The following is an 18,754-nucleotide window of genomic DNA, read 5'->3' as shown; positions in this document are numbered from 1 at the left end:
TTAAGGAAAGACTTGAATTGTAAAAGTTGACCCGAGAGCAGCGCTGCCTTTCTTTTGATCCTATCAGTATCGACACGTGCTCCAACGATGCAGGTAGCGGCCGTTCTTTCTACGTGGAGTTTTGGAAAACGCATGTTACAGCTTCGGCCGTTGTAGGAAAGATGCACTGTTAAATTTTATCGGGTAAACGGGGCCAGGACATTATATGAACACACCACATAGTATTGAGATACATCCAGTTCAGATTGTAGTCTATGTACAGCTGTGTAACACGTCTGGAAGATCATTAGGTAAATCAAACAAGGGGTGGAGTCAATCTAAGACAAAGGGATACAAAATGGCTGTTCAGTGACGCTGGAGTTCTTGCAAACAACGAAGAATTGTCAAGAAATATATAATAGGGTATAAAAAGAACAGAGAAAAGAGAATAATGGGGTTTTGTATTAAAATCCTCCTACTGCTTACCTTTGGCTGTGTAGCTACTTTAGCTACAGTTCAGAAGATTTATCTAGGAGCGGAATCCCAGAGCCAAACGGCACATGCCCCTGGGAGATTTGTTCCACAGTACAGGCCTGCTCAAGAACCAGCCAGATTTCAACCAAGGCCTGTGCAAAGGCCCGCTGAGGTCCAGACACCGACACAAGTTCAAGACCCTTTCCTCCAGTCAAAGCAGACCTTCAATGAGCCTTTGACCTGGCGGTTTCCTGAAGATCCAATCAAAGAGGTGCAGCTGGCTATTGTTGAGCAGAGACCGCCGCCTGTGCCTGTAAATAGTGTGGCAGTTCAATGTGGGGAGAATTCTGCCCACGTTGAAGTCAAGCGAGATCTGCTCGGTATCGGCCAACTCATTAACCCAGCGGATCTCACCTTGGGAGGCTGTGTGGTCACCGGGGAGGATGCTTCTGCTCAAGTGCTGATCTTTGACACAGAGCTGCACGGATGTGGCAGCACTCTGACGGTAACATTGAGCTTTAGCACCGTTATGATTCTGTAAGGTTGACAACCATTGATTTTCTTACAATGCCACTTGCTGCTCTGATTCCAGATGACTGATGATTCACTGGTCTACGTCTTCACACTCCGTTATACACCAGCCACTCTGGGCAGCAGCCCCATTGTTCGGACAAGAGAAGTGGTGGTCTGGGTTGAGTGCTACTACCAAAGGTGAGTTGACTATACCTGTTTGTTTTTTTGTCACCTCAATCGACTTTGGATGCACTTCCTTGGACTTTGGTTTCACGAAATCGACTCCTTTACAGAAAGCATGACGTGAGCAGCGGTGCAGTGAAGCCCACCTGGAATCCCTATGCCTCCACTAAGGTTGCAGAGGAGCTCCTGTACTTCTCCCTGAGGCTAATGACTGGTGAGTAAGGGCTTGTCCTTGCCATAGATCTTGACAGGCACTGACTTAAGTGCTGTCTCTGCACTTGTTTGTAAACTGTGGGGGTGGGTCTTGCCAACTGGCAAATGTAACCACCACTGAGTTATTGGAATGAGGTGGTGACCCCAGAAAACAAAATGACAGCAGTTATTTTTGCCGATATCCAACCCCACAGTTGACAAACTAGAGCAGGGGCATTATGTTTGAAATGAGTAGTAGATTATGCCCTTTACTTGTCTTCACAGGTAACTGGCAGTTGGAGAGACCCAGCAACGAGTACATTCTTGGAGATAATATTAACTTTGAAGCTTCTGTCGTCCAGTTCTACCATGTGCCCCTCCGAGTCTTTGTGGACCGCTGTGTAGCCACAGTCATCCCAAACATTAACACTGTCCCAAGATATGCCTTCATCGAGAACCGTGGGTGAGTACTTTATCAGGTTCAAGGACTGTAATTGTTTGCTTTAATCTGTTGCGGAAGTAAGGCATTTCCCATTCCCTCCACCTGCCCACACTTCAGCTCAACGTCCATTTTGAATGGCATCCCTCCAGAGGTTCAGCAGTGTACAGTAGGTAGCCTAATATTTACCCATTTGTGCCCTTCAGTTGTCTGGTCGACACCAAGCTGACAGGGTCCAGGTCCCAGTTCATGCCTCGCACAATGGATGACAATCTCCGGTTCCAGATGGAAGCCTTTAGGTTTCAGGATGTGAACACTGGCTCGGTGAGTAGTTAATCCTGAGATCTTATGCAAATGCTCTTGGGATATCCCAATTATAGAATTGGCAGTTTTGATGAGCTTCAATCAAAAATGAGGTGTGTTATGCCCAATATGACTGGTGACGTACCCACAATGACCGTTGCTTTGAATGAGTGTCAAATCTAATAATTATGTGGTACCAATGCTGAGACTTCAACAAATGTCATTTCAACAGCTGTACATTACCTGCCTCCTGAAAGCCACAACAGCTTCAGCCCCTATTGATCATGAGAACAAGGCCTGTTCCTTCTTGAATGGGTAAGTCTGGGTGTATATATGGAAGGGTGTGCACTTTTCTTTAATTACACATACTATATGCAACTCTGTTTTCCATAGATGGAGTGAGGCCAGTAGGAAAGACCAGGTGTGTGGCTGTTGTGACACAGACTGTGGCATGAGAAGGGAACCGGGTCCAGGTACATTTGCACTTCAGTCCAGTGTTTCTCAGTCATTCCTGATGACTGCCTGGAGTGTATATTTTTGTCCTACTCAAGTACCTACAGACGTCATTCACCTAAGCCCTTGGCTGAATTTGCTGTTAGTGCTGGGCTGAAACAAATGTGCACCCACTGAATAATGTATGTAAATTGTATTTTGGCTGTCTTTTTCGTTATGTCGGACCCCAGTTAGACTAGCTGTCGCCATTTGTGTCGGCTAATGGGTCCTAATAAATCAAAACGTAGGAATTGACTGAAACACCGCTTTAGTCAGGTGTCATATTTGAGTTCTCCTGTATAGACATGGTCTGATTTGGTCTCTAATAGTCTTCTGCTCTTCCTAGGTTTCCAGTGGGAGCAAGAAGTTTCTATTGGTCCTCTCAACATCAAGGAAAAGCTTCTTGACTGATGGCCTACTTTTCATTTGGACTGACTTTCCTACCAACATTTTTTTTTTCTGGATGATTAAGAAAGTACATCATTTTGAAGGTTTCTGTCTTGAGTGCATTTTGTTAATGAGCTTTTGTAACATGTAACCAGGTCTAAAATTAAGTACATATCTTGTTGCTCGCTAGCTACTTTGACAGTTTGACAAGATGTGGTAGCTAAGCTTGTTTACAAACAAATTACTGAATGTGCTAAATGACTACCTAGCTAGTTTACTATGGCTAGGCAAAAAGGACTAGTTTTGAAAGTTGGGTCAAGTATTCTTAACATTCAAAACAACTGGGAAAAGTCCATGGCAGGCATTGTCACCTTAGCTTGCTACATAACTTCTGACTGACATCAAGTGCAATACTATGACAACTAGCGTAGCCTTGTCAGCAAATGACTGCTGTCTGAACACCCATCCAACTTGGTTACTAGTAACTTGCTGTTTGGCCGGACTGTAGTCAAGCGGATTTGGAAAAACAAAACTGATTTGAGTGTTAAGGCCTGCAGTGTGAACAAGGCTTTAGACTAATACCATCGAAAGGGAAGCATCTGTTAAACTTTAATACCAAAGTGTGACTTGCACAATTTCCCGTTAACCTCTGGGAGAGGGCATAGAAGCAGTCGTTCCCAAAGTATTATGTCTAGACCCTAGAAAATGTCCTGTAAATCTCTGGACTGAAACAATGCAAATTACATTATAGCGCATCAAACATTCTAGAGTAAGAATTGTTTACGTGACTGAACTATTGTTCAATCTGTTTTTCTGGACATAATGAAAGGGGTCAATTCTGGGTCCTGTACTTATTACATTAAGTTGATTTGTCAAAAAAACATTCCTGCACTTGTATGCTGCTGATACTGTTGCGTATGCTAATGCCCCCACGGTTGACCAGGCTCTGAACTAGTCTGCCTTCATTGTATTATGTTTATAGAGAAGAGCACTCAACATGTCCTGCACTGACACAAATTGCTGATGATTGGTTCAAAGAAAATGCTAAGAAGATTGTGGGAGCTGTACTGTTAGATTTCAGTGCAGCCTTTGATATTATTGACCATAACATGTTGAAAAAATGTACAGTACCAATCAAAAGTTTGGACACACCTACTCATCCAAGGGTTTTTCTTTAATTTTAAAATGTTCTACATTGTAGAATAATAGTGAAGATATCAAAACTATGAAAAAACACATGGAATCATGTAGTAACCCAAAAAGTGTTAAACAAATCAAAATGTATGTTACATTTGAGATTCTCATGGTCCTAACACACCAAGACTGTCGTGAAGAGGGCACAACAAAACCTTTTCCCCCTCAGGAGACTGAAAAGATTTGGCATGGGTCCCCAGATCCTCAAAAGCTTCTACAGCTGCACCATCCTGACCAGTTGCGTCACAGCCTGGTATGGCAACTGCTCGGCATCCGACCGTAAGGCGTTACAGAGGGTAGTGCGTACGGCCCAGTGCTTCACTTGGGCCAAGCTTCCTGCCATCCAGGACCTATATACTAGGAGGTGTCAGAGGAAGGTCCAAAAAATTGTCAAAGACTACAGCCACCCAAGTCATACTGTTCTCTCTGCTACCGCATGGCAAGCGGTACCGGAGCGCCAAGTCTAGGTCCAAAAGGCTCCTTAACAGCTTCTACCCCCAAGCCATAAGACTGCTGAACAATTAATCAAATGGCCACCCGGACTATTTACATTGACCCCCCCCTCCTCATTTCTACACTGCGTGGTTTATCTATTCATAGTCACTTTACCCCTACCTACATGTACAAATTACCTTGACTAACCTGTCATTGACTCGGTACCGGTCCCCCTGTATATAGCCTCATTCTTTTGTGTTACGTTATCATTTTTTTACGGTAAAAGTTTTCATAACTATTTCTGGAACTGCATTAAGGGCTTGTAAGTAAGCGTTTCACGGTAAGGTCTACACCGGTTGTATTCGGCGCATGTGACAAATAAAATGTGATTTTGATTAGAGTAGCTGTCACAGTTTAGAGTGAAGCCCTTTTTACTCCACCCAACACAGCATTTAATGTTCTCCGGCACACAACCAACACAGAAGACCAAGACAGACAAGTATGCTTAAGGTAAGTTTTATTTTAAATTCATAGGTTAACATGGATCAGACCCGATTTCCTCAACTCCCACAGCAGACTGCACGATTTCCCAGACTGTGTCGATACTCAGATAGGTTCCCTCCCCCTGACTCCTTCAGGTAAATATCGGGCATGCAAAAGTGACAATTATTCTGAATGACACTGCAACAACATGGTGAAAGGCCCTACAAATCTCATTCCACAATTAATTATTCTGATATGGCACTGCAACAAGATAGTTATTCTAAGAGAAGGCACTGCAACAATATGGTGAAAGGCACTGCAATCTTGCTCTGGTGCTGCATACAATATGGAACCCACCCTTGGCCCTGCTCTACTCTGCCAACCCCTCTAACGGACTCTACTACTATGGGACAAATAGGGAGGGGAAAAGACAGACAAGACAACATATAGGGGGCTAGGTTCTCGATTTCTAGGGCCCGACGAGAACCATATCCCCACAAAATAAAATAAACGTCTCTGTATGGCGATATCCAGATCCGCACAGCTCCCTGTCCTGGAACCCGCCCAGTCAGACTCTGCTTGGCGACGTCAGCGATGGCCCCGCCTCCAGTGCTAAACAAGAGGAAGACAGATGGCAGGGAAACCTGCTGACAATAGTGTCGTGGCAAAACGGCCCAGAGAGAAAGAGTAGTGTAAGGGGAACAGAGGAAGAATCACGTCCTTTACTTGGCGGAGCTAAAGCGCATAGATGTGCGTTGTACCAATGCCTCTCTGCGCTCAGATCACCACTCGGCTCTACAGCCCAAGTTCATCGTCAGCGCAGCCACCCACTTCCTCACTCGAATTTGCCAGTAAGGCTTCTCGTCCCGCAGACACCGGTTCAGTGCGATCACAGCAACCACCCAAGACATGGACACTTGCATAAGGGCCCGATCCCTACAGAGAGCCATTCTCCGCTCAACTACCAGCCTGAAAACCACAAAACACAGGGTTTTGAAAGGAAATTAAAGCCAATCCCCAGTTACCTGTCTGATTAGCTAACTCTCTGCAGGTGCGTCTGTTTACACCAGCCCCGCCATCCGCTTATCTACCAATCCATCTCGTGACATAGCTATAGTGTAAAATAAAAAGCTGTATCAATCCTAATATGTAATGGTATTGATTTTACAAACCTCTGAAAGGGTGGCCTTGCAGGCTTCAGCACTGTGAATGCATTGTATTACAAACTCTAATAATTGCTGGCATTTTCAGAAAGTGTTTTAAAGGAAATGGTCTGTTTGGACCATGGCACTGCTGCTGTGTCCTGTCAGTGAGTATGTTTACATGTACTCTAATAATTCGATATTCAACTGATCATGGCACTAGGCCGAGTATGGCATTAGTCAAGTAAACACCTTTGGTTATCTTAATTGGAGTAAGGTCATAATCGAATTAAGCATATGCCAATTAAAACACCTGGTTTTCTGACCAATCTTTCAAATTAGGACATGCCTTAATCAGAGTTATAGCGGTGTATTTGATATGCGCATTGACTAGCACAATCAGCGCAAGCCTCCTTTTGCGTCAGCGAAATACAAAGTATGCATTTTAGAAATAGTTTTCACATACAAACGTTATGTCTGAACTCCGAATCAAATCATTTTCACAAAAATAACATGGCCGGTTTTGTAGAACTTTTATTTTGGATGGTGATTTTCTGCATTTATCAAATTCCCATCAGGTAGCTTGATTTCAGATGTGTCCATGTAAACAGGATTATTAGGGAAATCGTTCTTCTTGAAAAGCATGTAAACGTTTAAATCGAACTATTATATTAATCTGACTATTCACAATAATCGTATTATTTATGTGAATGTAACCGTACTCAGTGTAACCGTACAGTGTTACATCTGAAACAAACCTTTAGTTGGCTTTTAGGTCCAGAATGACTGCAATTGTACAATTTTATAAAAATTTTCATGATCCTTTTGTCAATAGTGCTGAAGCTATTAGATGTTGAGGATTTACAATCTGGCTGGGTTTTTATTTTGTGTCAGTAATGTTGCCAAGATGCCAATTCCGTTTCAAATCGTGTTTGATGGTCTATTTTATGCTTTTCACACAACTCCATGAAACACCTCTTATTCCTCCACACATTCATAAAAATTCATTCATATTATTTATCCACCATAATTGAAGTGGAAAGGACGGATTTGCACACTTCCATTCTTCTGGAGTTAGTTCTCCAGCTGTAATAAAAAAACAATAACATCAAGGACAATTAAATCAATTATGTAAATATTCTACTTCAAGACATGGTGAAAACGTGTAGAGAAAAAATTAAACAATTAAATACTTTAATAACTTTTGATTTACAGTAAATACTGTGAAGGACTTAGAAGTTATAAAATAATTGCGTTCAGCTTTTTGTTTGGCATGTTATGTGTAATTATTATTACAATGCAAGAGCTTTAAAATGAATGAGATTCGTTTAAACTTTCATAACTGAGCAGTGGATGTAGCAGAGTTAAACTCATCAATCTCTAGACAACCTTGAACCCATTATTATCTTAATTAACCCTTATACCTTTGCCTTTTGCAGTGCTAGAAAAATATTACAACTTTACAGTAGAAGCTTCATCAAAATTATTCAATCGAAAATGTAATGAGCTAGACCAAGAACTTGAGTGTTAAGTGTATGCTAACAAAGCTATCAGAAGTTTTTTACCCTTTTTAGTAATTTCTTGAAAACTTTTCGATGGCTCTAATTTGCACCTCTGGGGTGTTGCGTCTGTCATTGTGTTTATCATTCTCTGACAAAGACACTAGCTCTCTGATAAAGCCACTCCCTCTGATAAAGCCACTCCCTCTGATAAAGCCACTCTAGCAGCCGAGGTAAGAAAATACGTGATTTTTTTAAAACAAATGAGGTGGTGTTGATCCAACAGGCACCTCAGACAAAAGACTTCATCAGTTCATCACAGAGATAATTCCAACCCATTTCCTGGCCTCCCCCTCTGGTTGTCAGTCAAAGTCTCATTTACACCTCTGTAATTGGGCTGTGTGAGTGGCTTACTGCATAGCTGACATTCGCCTAATGAGAAATCCTGTGCACTGCTGCCCCTCTTTCTGCCTCCCCTGGGGGAGTTCTGCAGGAGTGTTTGTGTGTGTGTGTGTTTGTGTGCCTGCATGCAGGGCTGGCTCTAGCCTTTTGGGGGCCCTAAGCGAGATTTGGTTATGGGGGCCCACATCTCACATCCAAACATTTTAGTGGCCCCCCTCTTCACCTGTGGAGAGAACATTCTTTGTTTTAAAACTCATTTCCTGCAATTCTGCACATTTTGCCATGGGGCAGAGAGAACTTTGCACTTTTATATGAAAGAATCGTGCAATTCTACCCATTTTGCCATGGGGTGGAGAGACATTTTTGCAGTTTTATAGCTTATTTCCTTCAATTCTACACATTTTGTAATGTCTTATGCCATGTTAATAAAAATTGCTCATATGGCTAATTGAGTCTGTCAGTGACTGACATAACAAGAGAAAAACTGCTAATGCACAACCACATTTTGAAATTGCACCTGGTGTATTCTCCTATTCTTACTCTCAATAGTAAGTTGAGACCCAGACTGAGTTCCTAGCAGCCGGGGGCCTTAAGCGACCGCTTATGTTGCTTATGCCTGGAGCCGGCCGTGCGTACGTGCGTGCATGTGGTGGATGTGTAGCACATGTGGATGTGTGAAACGTACTCCTCAGCCTTAAGTGTCCTGCTTGCGTCGCCTGATTATCTACCTTTTGAGGTGGTACGATCGGCTTAGACGCTTGAGGAGGGCGGTCACATGTGTTTGTGAGGCAGAGGTCCCGAGTTCGAGCAAGGTATGGGCCGAATCGGGAGGAAGTGGTACTCGCTAAGTAAGCAGCGTGACATCCTTTACAGGTGAAGAGGGGATATGGTGAGGGGTTCATCACTTGTCAACCCCATAGCTAATTGCCCTGTAAAAGAGCACACACTTCACATGCCAATGGCTACTCCATTGCGCCAATCCCAAGTTTATGGTGATCCAGTGCAAATACCACATGCCCAGCATAAATTAGGTCCCAAAATATATCCCTGCTTGGATCTCCAGCAGACAGAAATGTAAGGTTAATTGTAAACCATTTTTGCTTATGTAAGAAATGCAGGGAAAAACATTGAGTTAGTCTTATAATGAAAGAGACAAAATCAAAATAGCTGATACAAATTGTATTAGAGTAACAATCTGTAACATCTGTACATTTCCAGTGAAATGTGCTGCCCCTTCACTTATTTGTAAAGAGCTAAAAAAATTTTTTTACAAAGGGTTCATATAATAAATTGTTACTGCCTTTATCCTCTCAATCACTCCAGGCCCAAACCCAATGGCTGGAAACAGGTACTAGCCAACCTGCAAATGGTAAACTTAAAGTGCTGAGGCCATAGAGTATTATAGAGGGACAGCAAACCTCTGGTGGCGGAGGTAATCCCATGAGCTAATATTGTCACTGGGCATTGGGCTGTGGATGCTACCAGTGCATCTGCCTGCCTCTAAAATCAGTTGAGTTTGTTTGTTTGTGCGGTCGCTGGCTCAGAGAAGAGGCAATTAAAATTGCAGCCATTGAAAAATAAATAAATAAACATAAAGCCATTAAGGCAGGCGTTCAAAGTCATCAGATGTAACAAAAGCACTGGGCTGTCAAATATCCAACCATTTCAATGAAGCTGGGGAAATGGCAGTGAACAAAGATGCATACCGTAACTATATGATATCATGCTATACTGACTTAGGAAGGCATCCTTCATGTATTTCCACTAGTCTGGCATTGATTTATGCATCTAAAGGCATTTAAAAACAAACACAAGTGACCAGAAACTAACCAACAAAAATCATTTCCTCTTCTTTTTGGTATTTCCTGGCAGGTATACTTGCCAAAAACTTTCCCCTCAGACCAAAAAAAAAAGTGCCTGTCAGAGCATCAGAATAAAAGCATTGCAACAAAAGTTTTCACTGGAAATAAGGAGTTTGCCTCCCCCATCTAAATGCATCTGAAATATAATTAGAAGGTAATGCAATGAAGTATGGAAGTCATTCATCAGAAAACACGCTCCCCAAACTACAGTTCTCCACACTACAACAATATCAATATCAAATGCTACTGTCACAGTCAGTCTTTGCTCAGTTAGCTAGGTGGCCCAATTACTGTTCCGTCTGAGCTTTAAGAACAACCTTGGCAACATAGTTTATTAGGTAAACCAACAGTATTCAAATTATTATAATTTTTTCATGCAGGCATGTGACACTGTAAAAAAAAGTAAAATAATAATTTGATGTACAATTGTAAGGCAACAAGCTGCAATAGAATTGTCAGATTGCTCAATATTTGGGCATATAGCTGAATCAACATACAGTGTTGCCTTCCAAAGACAAACGTGAATTTGTAATTCGATTCAAAAAGTTTTTATACATTCAGCTCACTGTGAGCAAAGTTTGTTGAGTGAGCAAACGTTCACACATTAGCTCAATTTGTTGTTCTGAAGTCCACCCAACTCACAGAATAACGCTGATTAAGCAATTGGTTAAATTGGCTTTTGTTTTCACAGTGCATGAACGTATGCATGGATTTCTGTATTTACAGTCTTAGGTCAAGGTAAATGAAGGTTTATTAATGGGTCCAGGAATTTCCAACTTAGGAGGAAATAAATCATCCATTTCACTATCAATTTTCATCAGTATTTTGAGCCTGCTTTTGCTGTCGCCTAGCAAGGACATTCATTTGACTTCAGCTTCCTTCCTCCTTTTCATCTTTCCAAGCAAGGCAAACCCTTCCATCTTCATTAAAGCCAACGTCTACTATAGCTTTTTTCATGTTTCACCCTAGCTCTTGTCAACTCGTGAATTAATAGGAAAGACTCATCTGAATTAAAAGTGGCTTGAGGTTCAGCTCAACTCAAGCACACAGATTTCCCCTATCTTTTGCTCGACTCATACAATGTAATGTGTGTTACATGCTTTTAATTCTTACATTTACATGTAAAATCATTCCCCCAAAGAGTGGGTAAAAAATATCAAATTTGTCACTTAGATGGGAGCTTTCAGCGCCTGTACTCAATGGTTGTAAAGTAAACATTACTCTAGTCTCAAATTTTCCTTTCCTCATCATCAATGTCCCACTTACAGTGAGGGAAAAAAGTATTTGATCCCCTGCTGATTTTGTACGTTTGCCCACTGACAAAGAAATGATCAGTCTATAATTTTAATGGTAGGTTTATTTGAACAGTGAGAGACAGAATAACAACAAAAAAATCCAGAAAAACGCATGTCAAAAATGTTATAAATTGATTTGCATTTTAATGAGGGAAATAAGTATTTGACCCCCTCTCAATCAGAAAGATTTCTGGCTCCCAGGTGTCTTTTATACAGGTAACGAGCTGAGATTAGGAGCACACTCTTAAAGGCAGTGCTCCTAATCTCAGCTTGTTACCTGTATAAAAGACACCTGTCCACAGAAGCAATCAATCAATCAATCAGATTCCAAACTCTCCACCATGGCCATGACCATAGAGCTCTCCAAGGATGTCAGGGACAAGATTGTAGACCTACACAAGGCTGGAATGGGCTACAAGACCATCGCCAAGCAGCTTGGTGAGAAGGTGACAACAGTTGGTGCGATTATTCGCAAATGGAAGAAACACAAAATAACTGTCAATCTCCCTCGGCCTGGGGCTCCATGCAAGATCTCACCTCGTGGAGTTGCAATGATCATGAGAATGGTAAGAAATCAGCCCAGAACTACACGGGAGGATCTTGTCAATGATCTCAAGGCAGCTGGCACCATAGTCACCAAGAAAACAATTGGTAACACACTACACCGTGAAGGACTGAAATCCTGCAGCGCCCGCAAGGTCCCCCTGCTCAAGAAAGCACATATACAAGCCGTCTGAAGTTTGACAATGAACATCTGAATGATTCAGAGGAGAACTGGGTGAAAGTGTTGTGGTCAGATGAGACTAAAATGGAGCTCTTTGGCATCAACTCAACTCGCTGTGTTTGGAGGAGGAGGAATGCTGCCTATGACCCCAAGAACACCATCCCCACTGTAAAACATGGAGGTGGAAACATTATGCTTTGGGACAACTTCACCGCATCAAAGGGACGATGTACGGGGCCATGTACCGTAAAATCTTGGGTGAGAACCTCCTTCCCTCAGCCAGAGCATTGAAAATTGGTCGTGGATGGGTATTCCAGCATGACAATGATCCAAAACACACGGCCAAGGCAACAAAGGAGTGGCTCAAGAAGGACCACATTAAGGTCCTGGAGTGGCCTAGCCAGTCTCCAGACCTTAATCCCATAGAAAATCTGTGGAGGGAGCTGAAGGTTCGAGTTGCCAAACGTCAGCCTCGAAACCTTAATGACTTGGAGAAGATCTGCAAAGAGGAGTGGAACAAAATCCCTCCTGAGATGTGTGCAAACCTGGTGGCCAACTACAAGAAACGTCTGACCTCTATGATTGCCAACAAGGGTTTTGCCACCAAGTACTAAGTCATGTTTTGCAGAGGGGTCAAATACTTATTTCCCTCATTAAAATGCAAATCAATTTATAACATTTTTGACATGCGTTTTTCTGGATTTTTTTGTTGTTATTCTGTCTCTCACTGTTCAAATAAACCTACCATTAAAATTATAGACTGATCATTTCTTTGTCAGTGGGCAAACGTACAAAATCAGCAGGGGATCAAATACTTTTTTCCCTCACTGTAGCCTGTATTGGAGAGGCACTGGGAGGGCTTTCTGATGTGAACTGCCTTTCAATTAACCCCAATCCCCTTCTCCATCTCCTCCTAGGAATTCACCAGAAGAATGTTCCACTCCACTAATCTGTCAAAGGCGAGAAATGAGACACTGAACCAGGTAATGGAAATCAATGACCAGTTGGAGCATACTGAGGCTGAAGGAGCAACAAAATGGCCACTGCAGCGCATTATCATCAGTCATGTGCCTAACTGATGCCTCTTATCCAGTGCACACAACGATTATTCCAGGATAAATTGTAGTTGTGCTGTGAAAGGGTTATGTGGCTATTGCTTTGTTTCACCAGGGGCATTTGAAATGAAGGACTTTTCTGAAGGACACACTTACTGATTAAAGCTACTCATTCTGTTGGTAGTCTAATCAGGGCTTTGCATCTGAGGGAATGTTACAAAAACAACCTAGCTAGCTAAATGTTTTCAGGTATGAGTGACATGTTAATCAAAACCACAAAAGCTTCTATCCTCCCAGGTATTGTCTGTGAAGTTATTAACAAATGCAGCAGAAAATATGTTGTTAAAAAAATAAAAATAAAGATATTGTATTTACCTGAAGGTTGCATTGACATACAATGTACACTTAAAGTCACATTCCCATATTTATCCACCAGGGACGCTATACAGTTGCGCTCTAATATATTGGCACCCGTGCACAATTTACTATTTCTTCTCAAATAAGTTGAGATTGAAAAGACTTCTTCTGATGTTTACACGTGTATTTATTTGATTTATAACTGCACAGGATCAAAAATAAATAACAAATAAAAACTAAATTGAGATTGAAATTTGTAATTTCAAAGTAAAACACAAATAGCCTGGATTAAATTATTCAGAGTTCAAATTAATTTGGTTGGAGGCATGTGATTCTAGTTTACTGTGTAATTTATACACATACATATAGACACTCACTCTACACACATGGATGTTGTATTGTAAATATGTGAGAGTGGAGTAGTGGCCTGAGGGAACACACTAAATGTATTGGGTAAAGTGTTATGAAATATAATGTCATGTAATATTTTAAATTGTATATAACTGCCTTAATGTTGCAGGACGGGAATCCTTAATTAATACAAAAATCTCACCTGTGGCGAGTTTTTACAGGGTAAAAATAGCTATTCAACCAGTTTTGAAAGAACATTCTGCTCCATTGCAGGCTCTGCTTGTAACAAATCCTTTAAATAATCAACAACAGACAAAACCAACAACAGTAAGGATCTCTTACTTTCACAAAATATAAGTTCAAAGTAACATTTTACATCTTTGCATCAAACTAGTCAATTAAGACAAGAACATTTTTGGGTAATTCCACTCCTAAAGTTTTGGCATATTGATCATACGCATATTGTATTTCCCTTACCTGAGCCCAATCCACTACACCTCAGATGAAAAAAAGAAAGGTGGTGCCACTTGCACAGGTTTAAGTAATGTTTAAAATCCTGAACAAGGCACAGCTTTTCATCAATTTCCTCTCCCAGCTGTTCACAGGGAGTAAGGCCATTTATCAAATAGTCTCACCATCAATATTAACTACACAGGAAACATTGTTTAATCGCTTGCACCCATTTGTCCTTCAGAATAATGAAATGTGGCCCACAATGCAGTCTCGGTGGCCTTCATTAAAGAGAACACAGGACAGTCTCAAGGGTTTAGCTAGACTCTGCAAGTAAAAACACTGTTCCAGAAACTTTTTACCCACAGTCAACAAACCCTGCTGGGTCTCTAAGCATATTTAGGCTAAAATAAAGCATTGATCTAAGCAGTGTCAGTGTTTCAAAAGTCCTATGATGACACTTCTTCGAGTTAAACAGCCAGTACGGTGAGCAAACATTGTCCAAAATAAGTGTAACATTTCAAATGCCTAGATGACAAGCCACAAAGTGAGTTTTTAAATAGATTGCAAGAGGTTGTAATACTGCAGCCAACTAAATCAGTCAACTAAATCCAGTTACTTTTGCAAAGCATTACATACGATATAGCGTCACTTTAGATAATGAAAACGTATAAAACTTCCTTCACTCAAGGTTAATTGAGAACTTGCGTTAGGGGGATTATAGAGGCCAAATTCTGTACTTTGTCAGGTTTTTATTGACCTGTAACTGTCTGTGATGATAGAGCAGCAACCACAATCCCAGAGAATTACCTCCAACGTCTTAAAAAGAAAATAAGCAACCCAGACGGTGAAGGAATAGGGAGTAGACACAGCCGAGCCTTCCCCAGGCCCATCCTTCCAAACACTGAGTTATCCCCATGACACTAGCTAATCTTTCACAGACTCCTCAAGCTAACGGACTGAACTACTGTAAACTGATGATCATTTATTCTCCTTATCTGGAGACCAAAAAAGAGTCTTGGAGAAATCAATTTTTAGGGGAGTGAATGAAATCTGTGTTTTCAACAGGGGAACTGACAAACAAAAATGATTGGTGCTTAGGGCAGGGTTTGATTGGGCTTGCCTAGGGCGATGTTTTGCAGTTTGTGTGAAGTCAGCAGGATGGCCTGGGGTTGATCAGGTATTAAAAACAAGCAGCCTCTGATGAAGACATGGCAATCATGGCTCTTTACCCAAAAACAACAGAGTTTTGTAGGTTAAGAACAGTTGCTGCGGGTGCCATGTTTAATCTACACTGAACAGATATATAAACGCAAACTTGCAACAATTGAAAATACTTTACTGAGTTACAGTTCATATAAGGAAATCAGTCAATTGAAATAAATCCATTAGGCCCTAATCTATGGATTTCACATGACTGGGAATACAGATATGCATCCGTTGGTCACAAAATAAGAAAACCAGTCAGTATCTGGTGTGACCACCATTTGCCTCATGCAGTGCGACACATCTCCTTCGCATACAGTTGATCAGGCTCTTGATTGTGGCCTGTGGAATGTTGTCCCACTCTTTCGCTGTGCGAAAGTTGCTGGATATTGGCGGAAACTGGAACACGCTGTCGTACGCGTCGATTCAGAGCATCTCAAACATGCTCAATGGGTGACATGTCTGGTGAGTATGCAGGCCATGGAAGAAATGGGACATTTTCAGCTTCCTTGTGAAATGGGGCCATGCATTATCATGCTGAATCCTTGCGACATGGGGCCGTGCATTATCATGCTGAAGCATGAGGTGATGGCGGTGGATGAATGGCATGACAATGGGCCTCAGGATCTCGTCACGGTATCAATGTGCATTCAAATTGCCATCAATAAAATGCAGTTGTGTTCGCTGTCCGTAGCTTATGCCTGCCCATACCATTACCCCACTGCCACCATGGGGCACTCTGTTCACAATGTTGACATCAGCAAACCGCTCGCTCACACAACGCCATACATGCTGTCTGCTATCTGCACAGGATTCATCCATGAAGAGCACACTTCTCCAGCATGCTAGTGGCCATCGAAGGTGAGCATTTGCCAACCGAAGTCGGATATGACGCCGAACTACAGTCAGGTCAAGACCCTGGTAAGGACGACGAGCAGGCAGATGACCTTCCCTGAGACGGTTTCTGACAGTTTGCGCAGAAATTATTTGGTTGTGCAAACAAACAGTTTCATCAGCTGCCCGGGTGGTTGGTCTGACTATCCCGCAGGTGAAGAAGCATGATGTGGAGGTCCTTGCGTGGTTACCTGTGAGGCCGGTTGGACATACTGCCAAATTCGGCTTATGGTAGAGAAATGGTAGAGAAATGAACATTAAATTCTCTGGCAACAGCTCTGGTGGACATTCCTGCAGTCAGCACGCCAATTGCACGCTACCTAAAAACTTGAGACATCTGTGGCATTGTGTTGTGTGACAAAACGGCACATTTTAGAGTGGCCTTTTATTGTCCCCAGCACAAGGTCCACCTGTGTAATGATCATACTATTTAATCAGCTTCTTGATATGCCACACCTGTCAGGTGGATGGATTATCTTGGCAAAGGAGAAATGCTCACTAACAGGGATGTAAACAAATTTGTGCACAACATTTGAGAGAAATAAGCTTTTTGTGCATACGGAACATTTCTGGGATCATTTATTTCAGCTCATGAATCATGGGACCAACACTTTACATGTTACGTTCATATTTTTGTTCAGTAGAGTTTTCAAAAGGTATTTCAAACAAAATAGGACATGTGGCAGAAACTCAAAATAATACTGCCACAAACAATACATATTTCGGCAACAGTATGAATATGTTGATCAAATAATGTTTCTGCTTGGCTCTGATTACTGCTCACAGTTGAGTAGATATTGCTGCAAATTCATCCAAAAGCTGTCTAATTAAGGGAACAGTGGTTTTTTTAAGGTGTTTGGTGACAATAGGCAGTTGGGGCTCTCTCCCCTTGACATCTTCCGTTTTCAAAACAGATGAAGATGAAGGGAGATGTAGAGAGCAGATATGAGGAGCGGAAGCTACCTTGGACAGCTGAGACACAGCAGTATTGATTGCCATTAGTGAGGAGAGCTTGCCAAAGCAACAATAGTTCAAGGAGGAACACCATTTTTATTTACGATAATAATCCATCTACAAGGTACCGAGGCTTTTAAATTTGGGTACACAATAGTGTCTTACTGTATTGCCACCAAGGCTGTGTAAAGAAGTTGTTTACTTTTACAGGATCAACCCCCCATCACTGTACATGAAACCACATAGGATAGAGAATGTCTGAAACCCTACCTCTTCAAAGTGTATCTTAACCCTTAGCCTACAATTTCTGCGGAACATAATAAAGAATTCCCCATCAAAATCCGTCTGTTTAAGCTAGAGATATCCGTTTTTTTTTGCATGGGCTGTGTCTCATGAGACATCCCAAAAATGGGTCTTCTCTCAAAAACATATGTGGTGTCCGAACGGTTTGGCCTATTATGACCACTCTTTTGAAAGTACATGTAAAAAGTTAACACAAAATGTTTCCTGATCTTTCTAATTATCTCTCAGATATAGTCCCTCCTGTAGCTCAGTTGGTAGAGCATGGCGCTTGCATCGCCAGGATGGTGGGTTCGTTTCCCACGGGGGGCCAGTATGAAAAATGCATGCACTCACTAACTCTCTGGATAAGAGTGTCTGCTAAATGACTAAAATGTAAATCTAAAATATAGGACAGACACTTCAGAACAAACTTCCATTTGTTTTGGGACTATCTGTTGTTCCATGTAGTGAATCTGTTATTCAATGCATTTCTATAGGCTAATAGCAGTAATGCCAAATTCAATGTATCATCCAATAATTTTTTATATAATTTTTTTATACCTTAAGGAGTCTTAAAATTCTAAATCAAATAGCTAAATGATCGTTGGTATGACCCCCCCCCCCCCCCCCCCCCCACTTGTCTTTTCCTTCCAGCGCTGACTTTGCTTCTTTATTGAGGACAAATGTACCTACTACGACTGTGATATGTGGTTGTCTCACCTAGCTATCTTAAGAGGAAGGCACTAACTGTAAGTAGCTCTGGATAAGAGCGTCTTTTAAATGATTAAAATGTAAATGTAAAATTGAGTATGTATCCATCACTACTGATAGCAGCAGCACCCATCACAGATTGAGTATGTATCCATCACTACTGATAGCAGCAGCACCCATCACAGATTGAGAGCTTTTAAAAGCCTATCTTTGAGCTGATAAGACTGGAGGAGATGTGTGATAGCTACACCCATGTTGTTTTTCTATCTCTGTGTTGTGCCTGTTTGATGATCACTGTGTTGTCTAACTGGCAGTAGCACCAAGAGTGGTGCGAGATGGAAAGATAAGGACCTATGTCTGATTACAGGATGGGAGTGTTGGGGAGACAAGAAGAATCTAGAAATGGAAAGAACCACTGAGCAGAGACCCGAAAAGATATAAGTAGAATGTGTGTGTGAGAGAGAGAGACAGGAGAGAGATATAGAGATAGAGATAG

The 18,754-nt window shown here is 41.7% G+C and overlaps 1 protein-coding gene across 1 annotated transcript; it reads left to right on the top strand.

Moving 5' to 3' along the window:
- Nucleotides 1-430: 430 nt before the first annotated feature.
- Nucleotides 431-2,986, top strand: LOC311148442 (zona pellucida sperm-binding protein 3-like; the record flags this gene model as incomplete). Its single annotated transcript, XM_084185411.1, has 8 exons — nt 431-958; nt 1,046-1,164; nt 1,260-1,363; nt 1,627-1,804; nt 1,987-2,104; nt 2,316-2,398; nt 2,477-2,556; nt 2,922-2,986. The coding sequence occupies 8 exons, from the start codon at nt 431-433 to the stop codon at nt 2,984-2,986; spliced, it is 1,275 nt and encodes a 424-aa protein (XP_084041537.1).
- Between the last annotated feature and the right edge of the window lie 15,768 nt (nt 2,987-18,754).

The sequence above is a fragment of the Coregonus lavaretus genome (assembly GCF_964263955.1).
Source record: "Coregonus lavaretus genome assembly, chromosome: 21".
NCBI classification, from domain to species: Eukaryota; Metazoa; Chordata; class Actinopteri; order Salmoniformes; family Salmonidae; genus Coregonus; species Coregonus lavaretus.
Note: the sequence above shows the minus strand (reverse complement) of the source record. Positions and strands in the feature narration are given on the sequence as shown.